The 21,184-nt window shown below is 38.0% G+C and overlaps 3 protein-coding genes across 3 annotated transcripts; 2 read left to right on the top strand and 1 right to left on the bottom strand.

The window, feature by feature from the left end:
• Window positions 1–374: 374 nt before the first annotated feature.
• On the top strand, window positions 375–4,741 carry LOC128242634 (uncharacterized). The gene is made up of 2 exons (XM_052959866.1): window positions 375–505; window positions 853–4,741. Exon 2 carries the CDS (start codon window positions 862–864, stop codon window positions 3,658–3,660), a length of 2,799 nt encoding a protein of 932 aa, XP_052815826.1. The 5' UTR covers window positions 375–505; window positions 853–861; the 3' UTR covers window positions 3,661–4,741.
• Window positions 4,742–11,934: 7,193 nt separating this feature from the next.
• LOC128244914 (heavy metal-binding protein HIP-like) lies at window positions 11,935–14,230 on the top strand. The gene is made up of 2 exons (XM_052963054.1): window positions 11,935–12,115; window positions 12,790–14,230. Exons 1-2 carry the CDS (start codon window positions 11,956–11,958, stop codon window positions 13,194–13,196), a joined length of 567 nt encoding a protein of 188 aa, XP_052819014.1. The 5' UTR covers window positions 11,935–11,955; the 3' UTR covers window positions 13,197–14,230.
• Window positions 14,231–15,725: 1,495 nt separating this feature from the next.
• LOC128244084 (heavy metal-binding protein HIP-like) lies at window positions 15,726–16,612 on the bottom strand. The gene is made up of 2 exons (XM_052962100.1): window positions 16,453–16,612; window positions 15,726–16,241 (listed from the first exon to the last, which is right to left on the bottom strand). The coding sequence occupies exons 1-2, from the start codon at window positions 16,610–16,612 to the stop codon at window positions 15,835–15,837; spliced, it is 567 nt and encodes a 188-aa protein (XP_052818060.1). The 3' UTR covers window positions 15,726–15,834.
• Between the last annotated feature and the right edge of the window lie 4,572 nt (window positions 16,613–21,184).

The following is a 21,184-nucleotide window of genomic DNA, read 5'->3' on the forward strand; positions in this document are numbered from 1 at the left end:
AAGTTATCTTTAAAAACCTTACCTGAATCGAGACTTGTTGACATTTGTTGCCGTGCACTTTACCAAATAAGTCACGTGGGTTATCCACCGTGAATACATCCAGGTTGTTTTCGATAAAAATGGCCGAGGAGTTCCGAATAAAATGTCATAGCCCTAACCCTACCCATTTGTATTTTGTTTTGTATACATGCACTTATTATACGGTATGGAAATATTTGCTCTACATATCTTAGTTGCTCCCTTGAAGCTATACAATCTTTACGAACTCTAACTAGTTCACTAGCAATCCTTGTGATTTGAACTTCCTTTATCAAATTACGTGTTTAATAAAAAAAATCCCCGACTGCGTTTAAGGATTATTTAAATATCCAATTCAATATTGCAATATATTGCGTCCATATAAAAAACTGTTTTCTATGCGTGACTTCAATTTAATCGATAATATGAAAACGACAAGGAGGTTGGTTAAACAAATAGTTTATAAACATTAAACTGGACCATAAAGGTAATGTAAATGGGACATATCCACAAATATTCTTTCTTATATTTCTATAATTGGTTGTTTATTAATGTATTTTTACATTATTATTATTTCTTTTTTTAATGCAATAATATATCTAAATTGTATTGCGTGGATGCATTTTACCGAAGTTATATACGCTAATGCACTTAATTTATATTTTAACCTACGTATTTAGAACACGATTCTTGCTTTATCATAACATGAACTATTAAGTTATTATATTAAATAGTAATATTTATAAATATTTTATTGTGTTGGTGTTTTTCATACTTGGATTTAAAGTACACAAAATGCAATGAATTGAATTGGATTAATTCGTCGGTTTTCAGAGAAAAAAGATGCAGCGGCTATTTCTACGGGCATTGCTTTTCAGCTTATGGTGTTCACTCACAAGCGGTGATTGTCCTCAAAACGGCAACCCATGGCAACCAGAATGGATGCCACTACGCAATGACCTTCTTTGCGATGAACGTTGCGACCGTTTCAAGGCTTCTCAAGTTGACTACATTGTCGACGAGTATACAAATTGCTGCCAATGTAATTCATGCACAAAATGGGAAGGTCAAGAGGTGAATTTGGACATTGAGTATACAACAGTTAGTGGAAAAGGTGTTGTTTTGGTCAACGAGCGAGTTAATGATACACTTGTGTATAAAACGGAGATGAGACATGGTGAGTTAAGTGAAATTCCAAGCAATCTATGTGGATGGGATAAAGAAGAACATTATGTGGACACGCTGTCAAGAATGAACATGGTGAAGGATTTAAATCAGTTTTATAACCAGATTGTTGTCATTAATTTCGAATACAACAGTGTAAAGAAATTGCCGGATTTAAACTGTCTTACGAACCTTGACGGTATTTATCTTAAAGGTAATAAGATATCACATTTAAGTAACACATCTTTCCAAACATTGTCACATTTGAGAATAGTAGACCTTTCGTTGAATAAAATCGTCAACATGGACCCAAATGTCGTTTTCAATACGGATGTTAATGTTTTGCATTGGCAATTTGAAAATAATGATTTGATTGAAGTTGACGTGACTAACTTTTTGCCGGCTCATCCATTTTGCGAAGTAGACTTTTCTGGAAATGAAATAGAACAGCTAACTAACAAATTGAGTATCACTCTGGAAAATGAGATATATGGTCCAGGATTTATCAGATTGCAAGACAATAAAATATCAACATTTCCGGATCTGAAAACTCTGTTCAACTTAGAAAGTCTCAACCAATTTGGGACTTTGCTTAGTTTTGGTTTTGATCTTCGTGGCGTTCCTCTGATTTGTGATTGTCATATGCAGCCATACTATGACCTGGGTAAAAACTACCTCGAAGCTCTCTGGCGAGACTTCTTTAACTTGACATGCACAGCTCCCCCTAGCCTCAAAGACAAACCAGTGTTTGAAGTCGGTCTATATGAGCTTGTTTGTGATCTGCACGTTGAAGACGGGTGTCCAAAACAATGCACCTGCATTGATCAACCTCAGAATAACACTGTGTTTGTCAATTGTTCAAATAAAGCTCTCGACAAAATGCCACAATTTCTCCCGAATTCGACGTTCTCTGAATTTATTTCATTAGACGTATCAAACAATTTCATTCGAAATATAAGTGCCCCATACCTAGATAAACTTGTTCACTTGGATGTGTCAAATAACGCTATTGTAGAAATAGACGAAGATGACATCACTACCTTAAAGGAGGCTACAGTTGTTCTGTCTGAAAATAAGCGCTTAAGGAGACTACCAAGAAATCTTCAGTATAGAAGCATGTGCAACACAGTTATTGTTTATACTGAAATAGATTGTGACTGTACTAACATCTGGATTGAAAACTGGTTTCATGCTAAGTCTTGTGAAGATCAACCAATAAAGAGTGTGGATTTCAAATGCCTTTTACCAGACAGAACAGTCATAGAAGCATCGGACTTTAAGTCAGATATTCTGCGCTGCGAATATGACACAACGTTACTTAAACAAATGTCTTTGATATTTTCTTGTATTCTTCTACTGATTGTTATTGGAGGAAGTTTGCTGTACAAGTTCAGATATGAAGCTATAGTTCTTTGGTTGCGATTGAATCACAAGAGTAAAGACCCAAACATGTATACGTATGACGTTGCTGTGACCTTTAATGAAGATGATGACATGCTTAGAGGTTGGGTAACTCGTACCCTTATCCCAAGACTTCATAATGAGAGATATAAGGTTTTTAGAACTTATATAGACACGGAGTTTGGTGCGCACAGGGATGATGCAGTTGCAGAGACCTATGCGAAATGTCGGAATTTTGTACTTATTCTTTCTGAAAGTTACCTCGAGGAACGGCCTACTGCTGACGAAGATAACTTTGAACAGGAAAGAAAATGGACTGAGAATGAATGGAAATTTGCATGGCATCAGTACAGGGCAGATTATAATAAAAACGTGTTAGTAATAAACTACGATCATATTTCTTCATTTAACGTTGAACACCCTCAGATAAGAGCTGTCTTACGCGTTGGACATGTTGTGCATTTTGGAAATCACGTATCAGAGAATGAAGTATTGGACGAGGTTGTTAGAAAAATTGGACCTAGTTTAAGAGGAAATCAAGGAGAAGTTGTTGCCAAGCCTTTCTTTAAATGGAAAGGTTATCCGGAGATAGATTCAGGTAAAAAACTTGTTGAGAGCCAAAATGAAATGCATCAAAATGGTAAAAAATCACCAGATCTGGATGTCCATCTTGGTGTCCATCGTTTTGTTTTTAGACCTAAAATAAGCCCTGTCGAATCAGACCAGAACATACCTATGACAACTCTTTCTGAATGTAAAAGTAAGAATGTTGAATCACAAGAAGAAACGGAAGTTGTTCTTTCTGAATGTAAAAGTAAGACAGGTCCTGTTGAACCACAAGAAAAAACGGAAACTGTTAAGAAAAAAACTATGACACCTTCAAAATCCAGATCTAAACAGAAAATATCGCATGGTTTCAAGCATCGACCAGAGGAATTAGATAAAGAAGATGTAGATAATGAAGTAAAATATCAGGGTCAAAGCTGGGCCTATTGTGATACAGTTAAATATGAACCCGGACAAACCATAAGCCGCGCCTACAAACCGCTGTATGGCGAAAACATATCATATGTGTGAAAAATTTGAACATATTTCAAAAGAAAAGAAAAAATAATCTTGGAATTTTAGATTATCTTAACAGAGCATTTTTATGATAATGTCCCGTTGCTCAAATTATTATTATCTTCAGTTTAAAACATACGTCTGGTAGTGCTAGAAATGTTAAAATATCTGCTGTAGATAAGTATTCTTTCTCATTGTTTCCTTAAAGTGACACTCTTATTCGAAATCAATAATGCACATGTATAACAAACATCAGTTTTTAGTGATTAACCTTTAACTACTTACTAAATATTGTGTTTATGAAAAATATTAAATACTGATAACAAGATTGTAACCGTGTATTTTTATTAGCTGAAAACGCAAAAATATGGTGAATGCTTAAAGATTTAGTGTAATCTACTATAGCCTATAATCTCATAAGGTAGATATACCATGTTTTCTACACCTGCTCTCTCACAGATTGAACGTTTTGACAAGTTTTAATTTTTTGTCAAGGAACGAGCCAATTTTGCGAAAATCCATGGAAACAAGCGATGTAGGACTTCTGACAAAAAATTAAATCACAGATTTTAACATTCAAGTTTAAAAATTGATGTTTTATGCATTTTTCTTAAACCGTTAGTAACGGTTTAAGCCATTAACCATTCATTTTCGAACGGATATATTAAAATCTGCGATCTGATCTTTTGTCTTTTATCATTGGTTTGCAGATATTTACGCATATATTTGCTCTTTCCAAGACAAAAAATATAAAAGTTGTAAAAATGGTTAATCTGTGAGAGTGCAGCTTGAAGGTCCATAGTCATTCTATCTGCATTCCGCATGATGTTAGCTCCAAAATATATAATAGTGTGCCTTCATGCATAATATGTGAGTATATTCATCATTAATTGTGTTGCTCATTTGAAGTATTTTAATTCACACTTATAAGCGCTCAAGCAATCATCTGTATATTTTATGTTTTCATGTTTCATGGATTATTTTGTTTTTAATTCAAAATGTATTTTTTTTAATATAATGCATTGTTATTTGACTTTAATAATAAAAAACAAACAAAAACCCCCCATTAATTTCTGCACAAAAATGTATTGGCAATATTTTTGCGCTTTTTCAACTGATGAATTTCAAGTGCGACCATGTTGCTATTTATTGAAAAAGAAACACATATACAAACGATTATCATATTTATCTATACACACATCATATGTTTCGTTTTGGTGTGATCATAAAAGTCAAATGAGTAAAATACAATAATGTATTAAAATTACAAAGAAAATCAATCTTTTTTGGCATCAACCTATATTGTGCACCTTAACACTTGCATGTAAAAACGACCTGTCGCGTCCGTCATTGCGCCCGGACTCCGTATGCGTATACGTGTTTACTTGTATTATGTAATGGTCATTTATATATTTACAACATCTGTTGTCGTACCAGCAATGCACATTATTTTTTTCATTCCATCCACTCCTTTCATTCCTTTCAGGTCTTCCAGTCTTTCCAATTCACCCATAACTAATAGCTCTCACTTTTATTTTCAAAGTTTGCTTTTCTTTTCATTCAGTATGACTAGAACGCGTACATATCTTGGATATAGGATATAGGATTTCCCCGTACATGTCGCATTCGATGAGTAAACATGGTGATATATTTGAGCTTTGTCTCTTAATAAATCCTTTGACTGCAGGTTGAGAAATCATGTGACTTAAAAGGGTTCTCAAATAGGTCACCACGGGTCACACATAATGTAAAAAAGAAGTTACGTTAACTCTAAAACTACTTTTTTGACAGAAAAGCTATGAAAATATGTCTTAGCCTATAAAATACTATGCTAATTTCTGCTTCTACACGTGTTAAATATTTTAGAGTTGCTTGTATTTGAATGATGTAAATCCTTGGCCAAATATTTTCAGAAAAACAGTATTTGGTAGAAAGATGCAACGCTGAGATACACTGTCATAGGTGACCCCTGGTGACCTACTTTTAGTCAAGTGATTCCTTACGTGATCTAGGTATTTTCCAGCTTCCTAAAAAGAGGAACCTATGTTTCGCGACACACAATATGTAAATATGAAACCTATCGGAGAATAACATATTTTACCAAAATTTTTTTTAAAGAAAATAAAAACACTTAACTTCTGTGTTTTAACCGCTCCCATGAGCATGATGACCAACCCCTCCCCTTGCTGTTATTATCACTCTCGATGACGTGTTGTTACCGCTCCCGTGGGCATGGTGTCCAACCCCTCCCCTTGCCATTGCTATACCATTCGATTACGTGTTGTAACCTCTCCTGTGGGCATGATGCCCAATCCCCTTCCATTGTTGTTGTTATCAGTCTCGATGACGTGTTGTTACCGCTCCCGTGGGCACGATGTCTAAACCCTCCCCTTGCTGTTGTTACCCCTCTAGATGACGTGTTGTTACCGCTTCCGTGGGCATGATGCCCATCCCATTCCCTTGCCGTTTTATCAATCTCGACGACGTGTTGTTACCGCTTCCATGGGCATGATGTCCAACCCCTGCCCTTGCCCTTTTTCCCCCTCTCGATGACGTGTTGTTACAGCTCCCGTGGGCACGATGTCCAACCCCTCCTCTTGCCGTTGCTATCCCTCTATATAACGTGTTGTTACAGCTCGCGTGGGCATGGATGTCCAACCCCTCCCCTTGTCTTTGCTATCCCTCTCGATGCTGTGTTGTTACCGATTCCGTGGGCACGATGTCCAACCCCTGCCCTTGCCGTTGTTATCCCTCTCGATGACGTGTTGTTACCGCTTCCGTGGGCATGATGTCCAACCCCTGCCCTTGCCCCTTTTCCCCTCTCGATTTCGTGTTGTTACAGCTCCCGTGGGCACGATGTCCAACCCCTCCTCTTGCCGTTGCTATCCCTCTAGATGACGTGTTGTTACAGCTCGCGTGGGCATGGATGTCCAACCCCTCCCCTTGTCTTTGCTATCCCTCTCGATGCTGTGTTGTTACCGCTTCCGTGGGCACGATGTTTAACCCCTGCCCTTGCCGTTGTTATCCCTCTCGATGACGTGTTGTTACCGCTTCCGTGGGCATGACGTCCAACCCCTGCCCTTTCCATTGTTATCCCTCTCGATGACGTGTTGTTACAGATTCCGTGGGCATGACATCCAACCCGTGCACTTGCAATTGTTTTCCCTCTCGATGCCGTGTTTTTACCGCGTCCGTGGGCATGATGTCCAACCCCTGCCCTTGCCATTGTTATTCCTCTCGATGACGTGTTGTTACCGCTCCCGTTGGCACGATGTCCAACCCCTCCCGTTGCAGTTGAACCATCTAGATGACGTGTTGTTACTGCTTCCGTGGGCATGATGTTCAACCAATCCCCTTGACATTGTTATCCCTCTCGATGACGTGTTGTTACCCGCTCCCGTGGGCATGATGTCCAACCCCTGCCCTTGACATTTTTTATCCATATTGATGACGTGTTGTTATCACTCCCGTGGACACGGTGCCTAGACCCTCCCCTTGACATCGTCATCCCTCTCGATGGCGTATTGTTACCGCTCCCGTGGGCACGATGTCAAACCCCTGCCCTTGACATTGTTATCCCTATCGACGACGTGTTGTTACCGCTTCCGTGGGCACGATGTCTAACCCTGCCCTTGCCGTTGTTATCCCTATCAACGAGGTGTTGTTACCGCTTCCGTGGGCACGGTGTCTAACCCCTGCCCTTGCCGTTGTTATCCCTATCAACGAGGTGTTGTTACCGCTTCCGTGGGCACGATGTCAAACCCCTGCTCTTGACATTGTTATCCCTATCGACGACGTGTTGTTACCGCTTCCGTGGGCACGATGTCTAACCCTGCCCTTGCCGTTGTTATCCCTATCAACGAGGTGTTGTTACCGCTTCCGTGGGCATGATGTCCAACCCCTCCCCTTGCCATTGTTATCCCTCTCGATGAAGTGTTGTTACCGCTTCCGTGGGCATGATGTCCAACCCCTCCCCTTGCCATTGTTATCCCTCTCGATGACGTGTTGTTACCCGCTCCCGTGGGCATGATGTCCAACCCCTGCCCTTGCCGTTTTTATCAACCTCGATGACGTGTTGTTACAGCTCCTGTGGGCACGATGTCTAACCCCTGCCCTTGCCTTTGTTATCCCTCTCAATGACGTGTTGTTACCGCTTCTGTGGGCATGATGTCTTTTCCCTGCCCTTGTTATTGTTATCGCTATCGACGACGTGTTGTTACCGCTTCCGTGGGCACGATGTCCAACCCCTGCCCTTGATATTGTTATCCCTATCGACGACGTGTCGTTACCGCTTCCGTGAGCATGATGTCCAACCCCTGCCCTTGTCGTTCTTATCAACCTCGTCGATGACATGTTGTTGCCACTCCCGTTAGCACGATGTCCAACCCCTGCCCTTGACCTTTTTATCCCTATCGATGACGTGTTGTTACCGCTTCTGTGGGCACGATGTCCAACCACTCCCCTTGCCGTTGTTATCCCTCCCGATGACGTGTTGTAACCGCTCCCGTGGGCACAATGCCCAACTCCTCTCCTTGCTGTTATCCCTCTCGATGACGTGGTGTTACCGCTTCCATGGGGATGATGTACAACTCTCCCCTTGCGATTGTTATCCCTCTCGATGACGTGTTGTTACTGCTCACGTGGACATGATGTCCAACCCCTGCCCTTGTCGTTGTTCTCCCGCTCGGTAACACGTTGTTACCGCTCCCGTGAGCAACCCCTCCCCTTGCTGTTGCTATTCATCTGCATAACGGGTTGTTACAGCTCTCGTGGGCATGATGTCCAACCACACCCCATGCAATTATAATTTATAACCATTGCTGTCGCCGTTATTTTCGCCGTTCAATTCAAATGTTTATGGCCTTTTTGTACCTTTATTAGAATGTACCAAACATCAATTAGAGATACAACTAGAGGGCCATAGAGCACGGAAAACTTCTAATCTGTAGTTCTTTTCGTTTTGGTCCTAAACACGTTTTGTCTCTGGATCGTGGTCCATTCCCTTATTGAAGTTGTAAGTTTCGGTCTTGCTAAACAAATTAGTCATATCTCAATTCGATTTGTAAGGTACAAGTTGGGGAGACGTTTTTACCACAAACATGATATTCGACCGGTAAGAGATAGGCCAGTTCTCAATCATTGGGTGAAGTTCTTTACCAAAACAGTACCTAATAAGCAAACTTGATTGTAGACCCTACGGTTTGAGGCATGTCAATCTTCTCACCCCATATGTAAAATTGCACGTGAGTATGAAACAAATCGGAGACAAAATAATTCCTAGCTTAAAGCGAAAATAACATCGATGTATACTCCGTTACCTCATAACTAAATGATCGGCTGAAATATGTTTCCTCCTAGAATCATCGTCTACTGTTCTCACTTCAGCCTGATGATTCAGACGAATCCTAGGTCAAATAAATCATATCTCTCTTCGACTTTTTGGAAAAAGTTTGGGAGAAAGGTATTTTACTATCAACAGTATGCACCTTTAAACTTGAATGTTAAATCTGTAACGTGCCGGCTGTTTGTTCAATCGGTGTCGTAGAGCTTATTATGGATCGCTCTTATAGCATGATAATTTTCCTCAGGCTACTTTGCCTTATGACTGAAACAAATTATTGAAAATCGATTGGTTAGTTGAATCATTATCAACCAAATAATCAGGGTTCAAAGATTACTCAATTGTTTCAATAAGATTCAATCATTTTAAATTAATTATGAATGGCCTTCTCTAATGTAAAATACCTGAACCTTTGTCAGCACACAGATCGCAATGCTATGTGATTAACAAAGATACTTTATAATAGTATCCTAGAGTTCCAAGCCACCAGCTCTGTTCACCAGACCAGATTGCAATGCTCTATGTATCTGGCTAATTGAAGTGGAACACTATGAAACCCCAAATTGCCAAATCTCTGATGCTATTCTATCCCATAGTATATCTTGGGCGTACTTGCCTGGACCTTTGTCAGCACACAGATCGCAGTGTCCTGTAGCCAACGCAGATGCAAGATATTAGGCTAACTAGAGTTCTAGCCACCAGATCTGTTCACCAGACTAGATCACAATGCTCTATGTAGCTGTCTAATTGAACTGGGACACTAGAAAAATTATTAATTTATTATACACCAAATGAACCTTAAAGTCCGCGAAGCTGTGTGGTAGTTGGTCATACTTTAAAAAGATAGAAAATGATATCAATTCAGTTAATTGTTAATTTTTATGTTATGAAATTGCTACAGTTTTTCACAATTTGTTTCCTCCTAAATTACTATTCATGAGCATCACAACCTATTCATTGGCACCACAACGTTCAGAAAATCGAGCTTAGTGCAGCAAGTATAACAAATAAAGTTCTAAAAATTTTAACGCGGCAACCTTTTGTCAATAATAAAGCCACACACATGTAAAGAAAATGCTTAAACCTAAGGTACGAGTACCATTCTCACGAAAATCCAGATTTTTACGTTGTCAACACTAACGTCTAGCAAGTTATGCAATTTCTAGACGATCAGATATTATATTTTATTCAGAACTTTTACATTTAGAACAACTCATGACCATTCCTATGTGGAACTACATTCTCCATTTTTTTTTAATTTACTCGCATTAACCTCTAAAAATGAAAAATAAAAAACCATACTCACTGTTTACATCCATATTCCACTCATTGGCAATATAACGGAAGACGCGTTGGAGCATTTTCAACACATAACAAAATGTTATGGGTCCAATGATTACCCGCCGTGCGAAAGCTTTGGCCAAAACAAGTTTGGTATACATGAATCAACAGTTATTTTCATTGTCGGTATCTCTGGGTTTGCTTAAAGCTGCACTCTCACAGATGAACGTTTTGACAACTTTTTTTTTTTTGCCTTGGACCGAGCCAATTTATGCAAAAATGCAGGTAAATTGGTCATATAAGACTGCTGACAAAAGATCAGATCGCAGATTTTTATGATGGGTTAAAACAATGATGTTTTATGCATTTTTTTTAAAACCGTTAGTAACGCTTTCAGCCATACACCATCAATATTCAAAACATATGAAAATCTGCGATCTGATTTTTTGTCAGCAGTCTTTTATCACTGGTTTGCAGATATTTACACAAAAATAAATAAAACGAAACGGTAAATTTGTAAGAGTGCAGCTTTAACAACAATCCTAAGTCAAACCGTCATAACTCTAATTGATTCTTTTAAAAACAACTTTGGGATGCAACTTTGAACTAGAACATAAAATCTTAGATACGAGATTGGTCAGTTTTCATTTCGAATATGAAAAATATCACATGCGAGTATAAAACAAATCGAAGACAAGCACATTGTAACAAAAGATAAAACAACAACGTGAAATTGGATTTATACCAACTAAAGCACGTTCATGAAGCTATCAAACGGCCTATATCCTCTGCGTTTGCCAGTGGGTTAAATGGTGCAAAGTATTTTAGAGTTGTAAACGCTTTATATTACGTATTGGTAAATACAATTAGATGAACAGTCATCTCACCCCACGATAAACAGTTTACCATTTGAACGGCACAGGCATTTTATCATGACACTTGACCTGATCTGTAGCCAAGACGTTTGGCAACACATAAATGACGAGGCACTTGAAGACCCGGATTTAACTGACGTAGAATGCGAAATTGAGGACGTTCTAGTTTGTGGACAAATGTAATTTAAACATGACATAAATGTAAGCACCAAGTGAAAAAAGGCGTTCGTTTCAATCCATCGTGGGATACACAGGTGTACTACTACGCTAAGCTTCGTTGTGTACCATCAGCGCTTCTGCTCGAGGAATCTCGTAATCATGAATAATTAATGAGGCAGTTTCATTGGTTCCGCAAGATAGCAATACCTAAATATGCACATACACTCATGCTAATGTTTTCCCTTATAAAGAAATATTCTAACGAAAGCTTTGAAGTCGGTCCACCACTTCTCTACAATGTATGAAAAAGCAGTCAAGCCCATTGACCTCTGGGGGTAACTGATAAATTTGGGTTATTGAAAGTAATTATTTGTTACGTGATAATGCATTGGAAGAAGAGTTGTCTCCCTTGCCTCATGCATACTCATTAAAACGACATTTTGTCAGTCAATTGTCCGACCGTATTTATGATGTGCAACGGAATAAATACCGTGGTTGCCGACGATGATAAAATGTTTGCTGAGATTCTTCAATTTCTATGTTTATTTAAGTGTTGTAAACATTTTACGAATATATATTATTATAAGTCGATAAGAACCGAACCTGGCATTCGTTTATCTTAATAGTATAGCAGTTAGTATAAAGCAGCACAAAATGAAGTCTCCTGTGAGAATCTGTTTACTTGTGTGCTTACTTATTTCCGTCGCAAACACAGGGATAATAAAACGCTTCGTGGATGAAATTGATATTCCCACGCTTGTTCAGAGACTTGATGATCTGACAAATAGAGTTGCACAGAATGAGAGAAAATTAAGTAAGTAGCTATTGCGGTAAAATGTACGCATGTATGACTTCGCTAAAACAAATAATGTCATTGACGCTGTCGCTCTTGAACCAGCCGAATTTATGTCAAGTTCAACTGTCTTGGAAGGGTTATTGTTCAGCATTGTATATGAGCTATCCGAGAATTGCTTAGAATAAGTGAAACTTTAATAACATTGGATATTTTAAGAGCGAGGTTCATCTGACTATAAAAACTTTTGGCCTTTGTACGGATAAACATCAAGTCTTCCTGACATCACTTGTCGTACACTAGCCAAATGTTTTATACAACCATGAACTTCAATACTAAAACATTTAATTCTTATTCAAGAGGTTTAGACATACTTCATTATGTTGCTTTTTCTTTTGTTTAAATTACAAATTCCGAGGAAGCTTTCTTGTATTTTTAAACTTAACAAAAAATAATGCAGCAAAACAAATTTGGTTATTTATTGGTTTCATTTCCACAGTACATTCAGTCTCAATTTCATTTTTTAAAATGCTATGGATAGAATATGATAAGGAACTAACAATCTGACTACATGTTAAATACTTAATTTCTTAGATAATATGTCTACGTCATTTTTTTTATTTGTATTACAATGAAAGGCTTCTGGCCTTTTTCTGTCACCGAAAATTGTAAATACGTAAACTCAACTCTTTTAGGATACCATCCGGTTGCCTTTAAAGCGCATCTCTCACAACGTATGGAGAATCTTTCACCAAACCAGAGGATCATATTCGACGACGTTCAACTTAACATAGGAAACGCCTATCACGGCAATCTGGGAGGATTCCTTGCTCCAGTGAACGGAACATACCTGTTTTCCGTTTCTGTATGCTCGACAAGTGGCCATTTCATTGTCCTTGATTTAATGAGAAACAACGATGTGATTGGACGTGTGCTTGCAGGCGACAGTCTCTACGATGACTGTTCTTCGGAAACTACCATTGCGGAGCTGAAATCTGGGGACGAGATATATGTGCAGCACCACTTGAACGTTGGCGATCTTCTTCAAGTTCAACAGCATACACTGGACAGTTTTACCGGAGCTCTATTGGCTGTCATCTAATGACGAATGACTTTTATTTTGTTGAAGATAGATGTGTAATTATGATATACAGCATATGACAGGCTTTCGACTTTTCTTTTTTTTTAATTTTGCTATGCTATTTTATTATTTGTGAAACTGCCGACAAAATGAAGTTCTTATCCTTGAAAACATCTAGTTCACTGTAAGCATTGATGATTATTCATATCAAAATCTTTAACTTTATCTCAATTTGTATTTGATCGTTTTAATGGGAATAAGAAATATGGCACGTCAATGCATGACGATGAAAATTCATGTACTAACCGTCGAATCATTTAAATGACAAAAACATCGCTGTTATTTCGTGCACCATCTCCGTGACCTAGTGGTTAAGGCATCCGCCTACGGAGCGGGAGGTCGTGGGTTCGATCACGGGCCGCGTCATACCGAAAGACGTTAAAAGTTGGTACAAGTAGCTCCCTTGCCTGGCACTCGGCATTTAAGGGTAGTGCTTGGAAAAGTGGTGTACTCAGTACTGCTTCAACCCAGGAAAGTTGTATCTTTACACCGAGCACGTTAAAGACCCAAGAGGTCTCTTCGTAAAGAGCTAGTGTATTGCACCCGGATCTCTTGTATCTCACTCTGTTTATTCAAGTCTTCCGATGTCTGGATTTGACTGCGAATTGTTGTCACTTCTATCTCATGTCACTTATGGCATTAAAACACAATTTAAGTTGTGATGCCGTCACGGCGAGGTCAAGCTATTATGGAGCCAGTGGGCGCGGGCAGACCTCGATAAACTCAAATAAACAAAGACAAGTTATTTCGTGTATAAAATACCGGAAAAACAGTTATGTTGTGTATTATATAGTTCAGATGTCAGGAGCATTATATTTGAAATGGTTAAAGTCTTAAGTAGGCCGACATATGATTTTTCGCACAACGCAATAAAACAAACTGTCTTTGGCTAACTTGCAAATGTTATGCCTTTGCACTTATAACAGCAAAAAAGTTTTAAAGAATTATTATCAAACACTTTATGTGATCTATATTACAAGCGGAACAAAAATATCATTCTCTAATATCAAAATCGGACCATCGTACTCTTCATAACAATGTGATCTAGTTTATACTAGATGTCGAATTGATTTTGGATTGCTTTACTGTTTATATGTTTAGTACAAAATGATTATAACGATTTGATGGTCATGTGTTAAGAAAATGTCTTTACAGTATGGTACGAATAAAACAAAAATCAAAATATCGATATTCCAAAGTTAAGTACCGATAGGCTTCGCTTCTGCTCCGTATGGCTTAAACTTATATTGACTCAATAAAACGCACATCTGTAAGCTTAACCGTTAACCAATAGTTATTCCTAAATAGGGGTCATCTCATTCGGAACTCCTCGGCCATTTTTTTCAAAAACAACCTCGGATGTATGCCGGTACATCAGTTAAAGTAGTTCGTATTTTTTTTTAATTATATCGTTAATTCACTTTAGTGTTTTAGGGTTGCATTTATTGATATAAGTTTAAATTGGTTGATAGTGAAGTGTATTATTGCAAACATAATTAAGATTCCCAAGAGTTAAGACATAAAGTTTAACTGCTAAATAAAATTACTACGCGATCTACTTGCAGCGGACTTAAACGTGCCTCTTTTTGAGTATGTAAACCGTCCAAATACATCCGAGGTTGTTTTTGAAAAAAATGGCCGAGGAGTTCCGAATGGGGTCATCTACTCGACCATAGGCCTATTGCAAACAGATCATAAGTTACTGTGTGATCAGGAGTTCGTCAACCGACCTACAGAAAGATTAACCGACCCACAGACAGATTAACCGACCCACAGACAGATCAACCGACCAACCAACCATCAGACATACTGACCAACCGATATTTGCAGACTCTTATACCCCTTTATCATATATAATGTTGATAAAATAATTGTGAAGAAAAATACACGAGGAAGAACAACTACGCCAACCGCTTCAATGTTTTTAGTTATTTCTGTACGACTGGCACATATTCATATAAATGGCGAATGATAGTAGGGTCGGTAGGACCGTGTTTTGATCCAGGGGATGTAAACACCTTTTATTTTGGAATTTTGCAGATTCGTATTTCACAAGACGCAGATCGAGTGAAATCCTAATCTGCCATAAAACATAAGAGACGTTGAGACATGAGAGGTGCTATCACTTTCCGTAACAAAACACAATACTATTTTATGATATACATTACTGGTATGATTCACACAAAAGAAACGTTAAAACATTAAACATTATATATATTTCAATGACGCACTATTTTGTTTTCTGACGTCATTTTAACATTGTGAAATAATACTTGTTATAACGTGTCAGGGAAGTGGAATACGGCTGTTCCGCACCAGGTGAAATGCGGACAAACGGATTTTGTAATACGTATTGCCTGCAGATTTAAGAAGCCTATATGAAATAACTGCTCATTCAAATTCACTGGTTTGCGAACAATCTGGATTGATACATTTTAAACCAAATATTGAAATAAATTGTATTCCTCGTCTATGCATTATTCACACAAATCATTAAAAATTGGTTGCATGGAAGTTTCATCTCAGAAGATGATATCATAAGTTTGAAACGTGACTGTCATAAGTTTGAATATATCGTAAGTAAAACTGTCAATGATCATTATATGACAGCTAATAATGCACCGGTGAAGCTATCCAGCGTATGCTGTTGGACTTGAAGAAGATCGCCGACGTTCAAGTGGTGCTGAACATAAATCTCGTCCCCAGATTTCAACTCCGCAATGGTTGTTTCCGACGAACAATCGTTATACACGGTGTCACCCGCAAGGACCCTGCCAATCATATTGGAATTGCGCATTAAATCTAAAACAATGAAGTGGTTGCCGTCAGAACAGATTGATACGGAGAACAGGTATGTTCCGTTCACTGGGGCAATGAATCCACCGAGATTTCCGTGGTAGGCGTTTCCGATGTTAAGCTGTACGTCGTCGAATATAATTCTCTGGTTTGGCGCAGGGCTGACCATTTTTTGTGAAAGATGCGCTTTAAAAGCAACTGGATGATATCCTGAAAAGGAATAAAAAAAACTTACATACAACATTCGTTTAAATAGTAACATTTTTCTATTTGCTCTGAACTTTTAGTATTCAAAGGATTTGGAAATTTACGGGATACTTCAATTATGGTAGCATAATGAAACAAAGCCTGCGATTTATTTGTATATTTGGTTCAGTTATATATCAATAAAAATATTAATCGGTTAGGAAAGCATACTTACTTAATTTTCTCTCATTCTCTGCAACCCTCTCCGTCAGATCATCAAGTCTCTGAACAAGCGTCGGAATATCAATTTCATTCACAAAGCGTTTCTTAATTTCTGCGTTAACGACATAAACGAATAAACCCGCAAACAGAATTATGTTTTTAAATGACACCATTATGTTCACCACTACTAACACAGATCGTCTGTTCAATTATTTAAACCACAAAACTATATGCTCATCGAGCATAGAAACTATGGAATTTACAGAAAACATAGAAGTGTACATACAGATAGCAAGGTACTTTAAACCACCTTAATTCAGTCTTTGATTTAAAATCCGTACAACCGAGGATTGCTGCGTATAAAAGGCTTATTTAGAAAGGTTTCAACTTAATTTATAGCAGAACCAAACAGCAATTGGAAACATCTAAAAACGAAAAGGGTCAGTGTTTAAAATGTTGATTTTTTGAACGGTAATGATATTTTAAAGTACCCATAGTGCAGATCGACCCCATAACCTCCTTGGGGATATGTGGACACGTAAACGACCCCTCAATGTTCTTAGTAGAGGATCACTTACTGGAGCTACACACTAACTATGATATCAAAACTCTCTCAAAAACGGGCAACAAAAAAACGGGGTCAATCGTGTAAAATATGTGAGCGGATGCTACTCATATCCTCAAAATGCAACGGAAAAACACGGAAAAACACAAAACAATTACAACGTTTGAACAAGATGAGTTTTTAAATATTTTCAAATTGTATTACCATGTAAACATACGTGTAGTGTACCAAAACCATGATAATTCCAGGCAAAGCAATATAGAGAGGCTAATAGGGCAGTTTCAGTTTATATAAAAAAATTGTTGCTGACGCACAGCGGAGTTGGTGTCTTTGGAAATCTGGAATCTTCGTCTTTTAAATAAACAGCACCGTCATTAAAATATAGAAATATTCTTAACGCATCCCTCTAAAGTATTATACTGAATGCTTTCTATAATACAGTTATCGGAATATCATACTATCTTTGATGGATACCAAACTTATTACTTTCTTATTTATTCTAAATGCTATAAAAGAAACATTTGCTCTCTAAGCAAAACCTCAAATTATTTAAAGGTCTTACACTCTCCGAAGTTGAATACAGAAGCACTTTCATTAATATAGTGTTGTTTTTCTTAATGATATTTTATTTAACCGAGATTTGGTTAATAACGGGTAGTCCCCTCCCAGTCTTTAAAATAAAAACACCGTCATTAAATTGCTTTTGACGCAGCCTATATTTTTTGAATAGACAGTAAAATATTGGCTTTCTTTTTGTATTGTCTAAAAAAATCCGTACGAATGATAAAGAACAAAGCTGTAATAAGTTGATCATTTATATTATAAACATAGAATGTAGCTATTGATATAATAAGCTTTATCCCCATATAGTAGAATTTCCCAACAATGTTTGTGAGCGGGAGGTTGTAGGTTCGATCCCTGGTCGCGTCATACCAAAAGACATTAAAAGTTGGCACAAGTAGCTCCCTTGCCTGGCGCTCGGCATTTAAAGGGTTGTGATTGGAAAAGTGGTGTACTCAGTACTGGTTTAACACAGGAAAGTTGTACCCCCGTGTATCGGTGCTTTACTCCGAGCACGTTAAAGAACCAAAAGGTCTCTTCGCAAAGAGCTAGGGTATCGCACCCGGACTTCCTTGTATACCACTATTGACTCTTCCGCATGCTGTCCCTTCAGCAAAAACAAAGGACCCTGTTGGAAATAAGTGCTTGGACTTTCACGAGTTATCCTTGACCGCAAGGTGTTCATACATACATACGCACGCACGCACGCACGCACGCACGCACGCACGCACGCACGCACACACGCACGCACACACACACACACACACGCACACACATACATAACAATACACCATTCGTGATTGGAATCATACAACTCGTCCTTTGCGCTCGTGTACAATTACAATACTAGTATCACGGATAGCGGATCCACTTCACAAAATACACGGCACTGAATATAGTACGGAACGCATCTACCCTTTGGCTAAAACATTAAAAACTATTATAGTAAAATAACTATGAATAAAACATTCAACATTTGTATACGTGCATACTAAACAATGAACAAACATTTTTTTGTAAGGGAATCGCTGAATAGAGTTTACAAGTACGAGTATTACACCGTGATTAAACGAGATTTACAGAGTCATCACAAATCATTGAATAGATACCATCGTCACTGCTATTTTATTCTTAATGGTATTTATTGTATTTATTGCATTTTAAGCCAAACATTAGGCCTTTTAAAAATATTAACCACTACCTTTGAATAAAAAGCAAAGTCATTAAATTATAGAAATATTCTTGATGACATATTTACTTTTTTTGCTGAAAACACTGATTTGTTTAAGTAATAGTTAGATGACATGAAGTGAAATTTTAATGATTAAAAAAGAATGGGCGGAGTGTGCATAGCGAACGAGCCCTTCTTAATTACTAAGAAATCACTTCATGTCATCTAACTGATTTAGAATACAACCTCATTGGCTGATACATTGTCAACGAAAGCTCTGACACAGGGAGTGTGTATCGATGATTGGCAGTAGGCGGACTTTTTAACAAGCGCAAAAGTTGAAGTTCTTAATGATTAAGTCCACAACTTAATGATTGCCTTTTTGCAATTCCATCGGCGTAAAATGTAGGTTGTATTCTAATTGAGGGTATTCCGTCTTCGTTTTTCGTTAAAACACCGTCATTAATTTTTTGATTAGGCAGCAAAATGAACACTTCAATAAACTTCAAAATAACGACTCTCTTTCCATTGCTTAAGTCGACCTAGATTATAGGGGTATTATATATAAACCATTGGAGTAATTATTTGCCCATTCATTATACAACAATAGAAGGTAATTATCTATATAATACATCTTGCAATCATATATAACAAGTTATAAATATCGTATCATTTGTTGAAGGTATACCCTGGAGGAATAATGAAGGCAATGCTAAGAGGTATTTCACTAATAAGATAGACGATTAACACACAATAAAATATAAAACAAAATATTAATGCTTTAATAAAGACAGAAGTACAGACAGACAAACAGTAGATATACAGATAGATATACAAATCGAACGAAAGCTCTAACATAAATTCAAAGATCGATGATGATGCACAACAACAAGAAACAAACCTATTGTTATATAATATTTTTTCTTTAAAATAGCTTTCGATTACTATAGGTGAGGCGATATGGCCCGGGATATTAACCATTATTGTCCTGCAAGCCATTTCCCCACTGGGCTTAGCAGACTGTCCATCGGGAAGCACATCACCATGGAAACCATATTGGATGCCGAATCGTGACGACCTTTTATGTGACTCTTCGTGTGACCAACAACTTGGCCTATCATCTGAGTATTTCAGCGATGAACACAATAAATGTTGTGTTTGCCTCTCCTGTACCTTGTTGGACGGCCATGAAATCAGCCTAGCGTTAGAGTATACAAGCGTTTTGGGAAGAAATGTTGTAATAGTCGAGTCTTTATTTAACGAGTCTGCTTTATATATGATAGAATCTACCAACGGCGATATGACTGACTTTCCAAGCAATGTCTGTGGATGGGATACGGATAAGGAATACTTGGAACAGTTTGCAGAACACAGAATGGTTGCCGATTTTGAAAAGTTTAATAACAACATCTACAGGATCAATTTCGGAAGCAACAAAATAAAAATTGTTCCCGACATTAGCTGTTTAGCAAACCTGGACACTCTAAATCTACGCGACAATCGGATATCTCATCTTGGCAATATGTCATTTAGTAACCTCAGTCGCTTAAGAAATCTTGATATATCTTTGAATAATATTCAAACCATTGACCCGAAAACGTTATTCACTGAAAATGTATTCCTACTACGTGTTAATCTGTCAGACAACAAACTAACAGTCGCAGATGTGAGCAATTTGGTTTCCTTGCATCCACTCTGCGAGGTAGATTTAAAAAGTAATGAAATAGAAAGTCTGACAAACAACCTCGGTATCACACTCGACACAGGTCTCAACTATGGTCCAGGATTTATCAATCTTCAAGAAAACCACATATTCACATTTCCAGATCTGCAGTCTCTTCTGAAACTCAAAGACCTAAACTTATTTGGAAAACTTCTGCATTTTGGATTTGATCTACGTGGAGCACCTCTACACTGTGACTGTCACATGCAACCATATCACAGCCTGGCAATAAACAGTCTAAAGGCCCTCTGGAGAGATTATTTTGCTATCAAATGCACTTCACCGCCCGAGCTTAAAGACGTTCTGGTTTTTGAGCTTGATCCGTTTGACCTCGTGTGTGAACTTAGGATAGAAGATGGGTGTCCTAAGGGGTGTACCTGTCTTGATGTACCAGAAAACGACACAGTCTATGTTGATTGCTCAAATTCGCGCTTGAATCAGATGCCCATAGGTATGCCAGAATCGACATTTTCCAAATACATTCATCTCAATCTATCAAACAACCACATTAAAGACATCAGAGCATCATATCTTACCGAACTGTCATATTTAGATGTTTCCGGAAACACTCTTTCTGAAATCGATGAAGAAACAACAAAGCGACTCCAGAACACTTCTTTAGATATATCTAGCAATAGGTACTTACGTGTTCTGCCTAGAAATCTCCAGTACAGGAATTTATGCGAGACCAAGCTTTCGCATCTGGCGATCGACTGTACTTGTGA

Source organism: Mya arenaria, chromosome 8, assembly GCF_026914265.1.
Source record: "Mya arenaria isolate MELC-2E11 chromosome 8, ASM2691426v1".
Classification (NCBI taxonomy): domain Eukaryota; kingdom Metazoa; phylum Mollusca; class Bivalvia; order Myida; family Myidae; genus Mya; species Mya arenaria.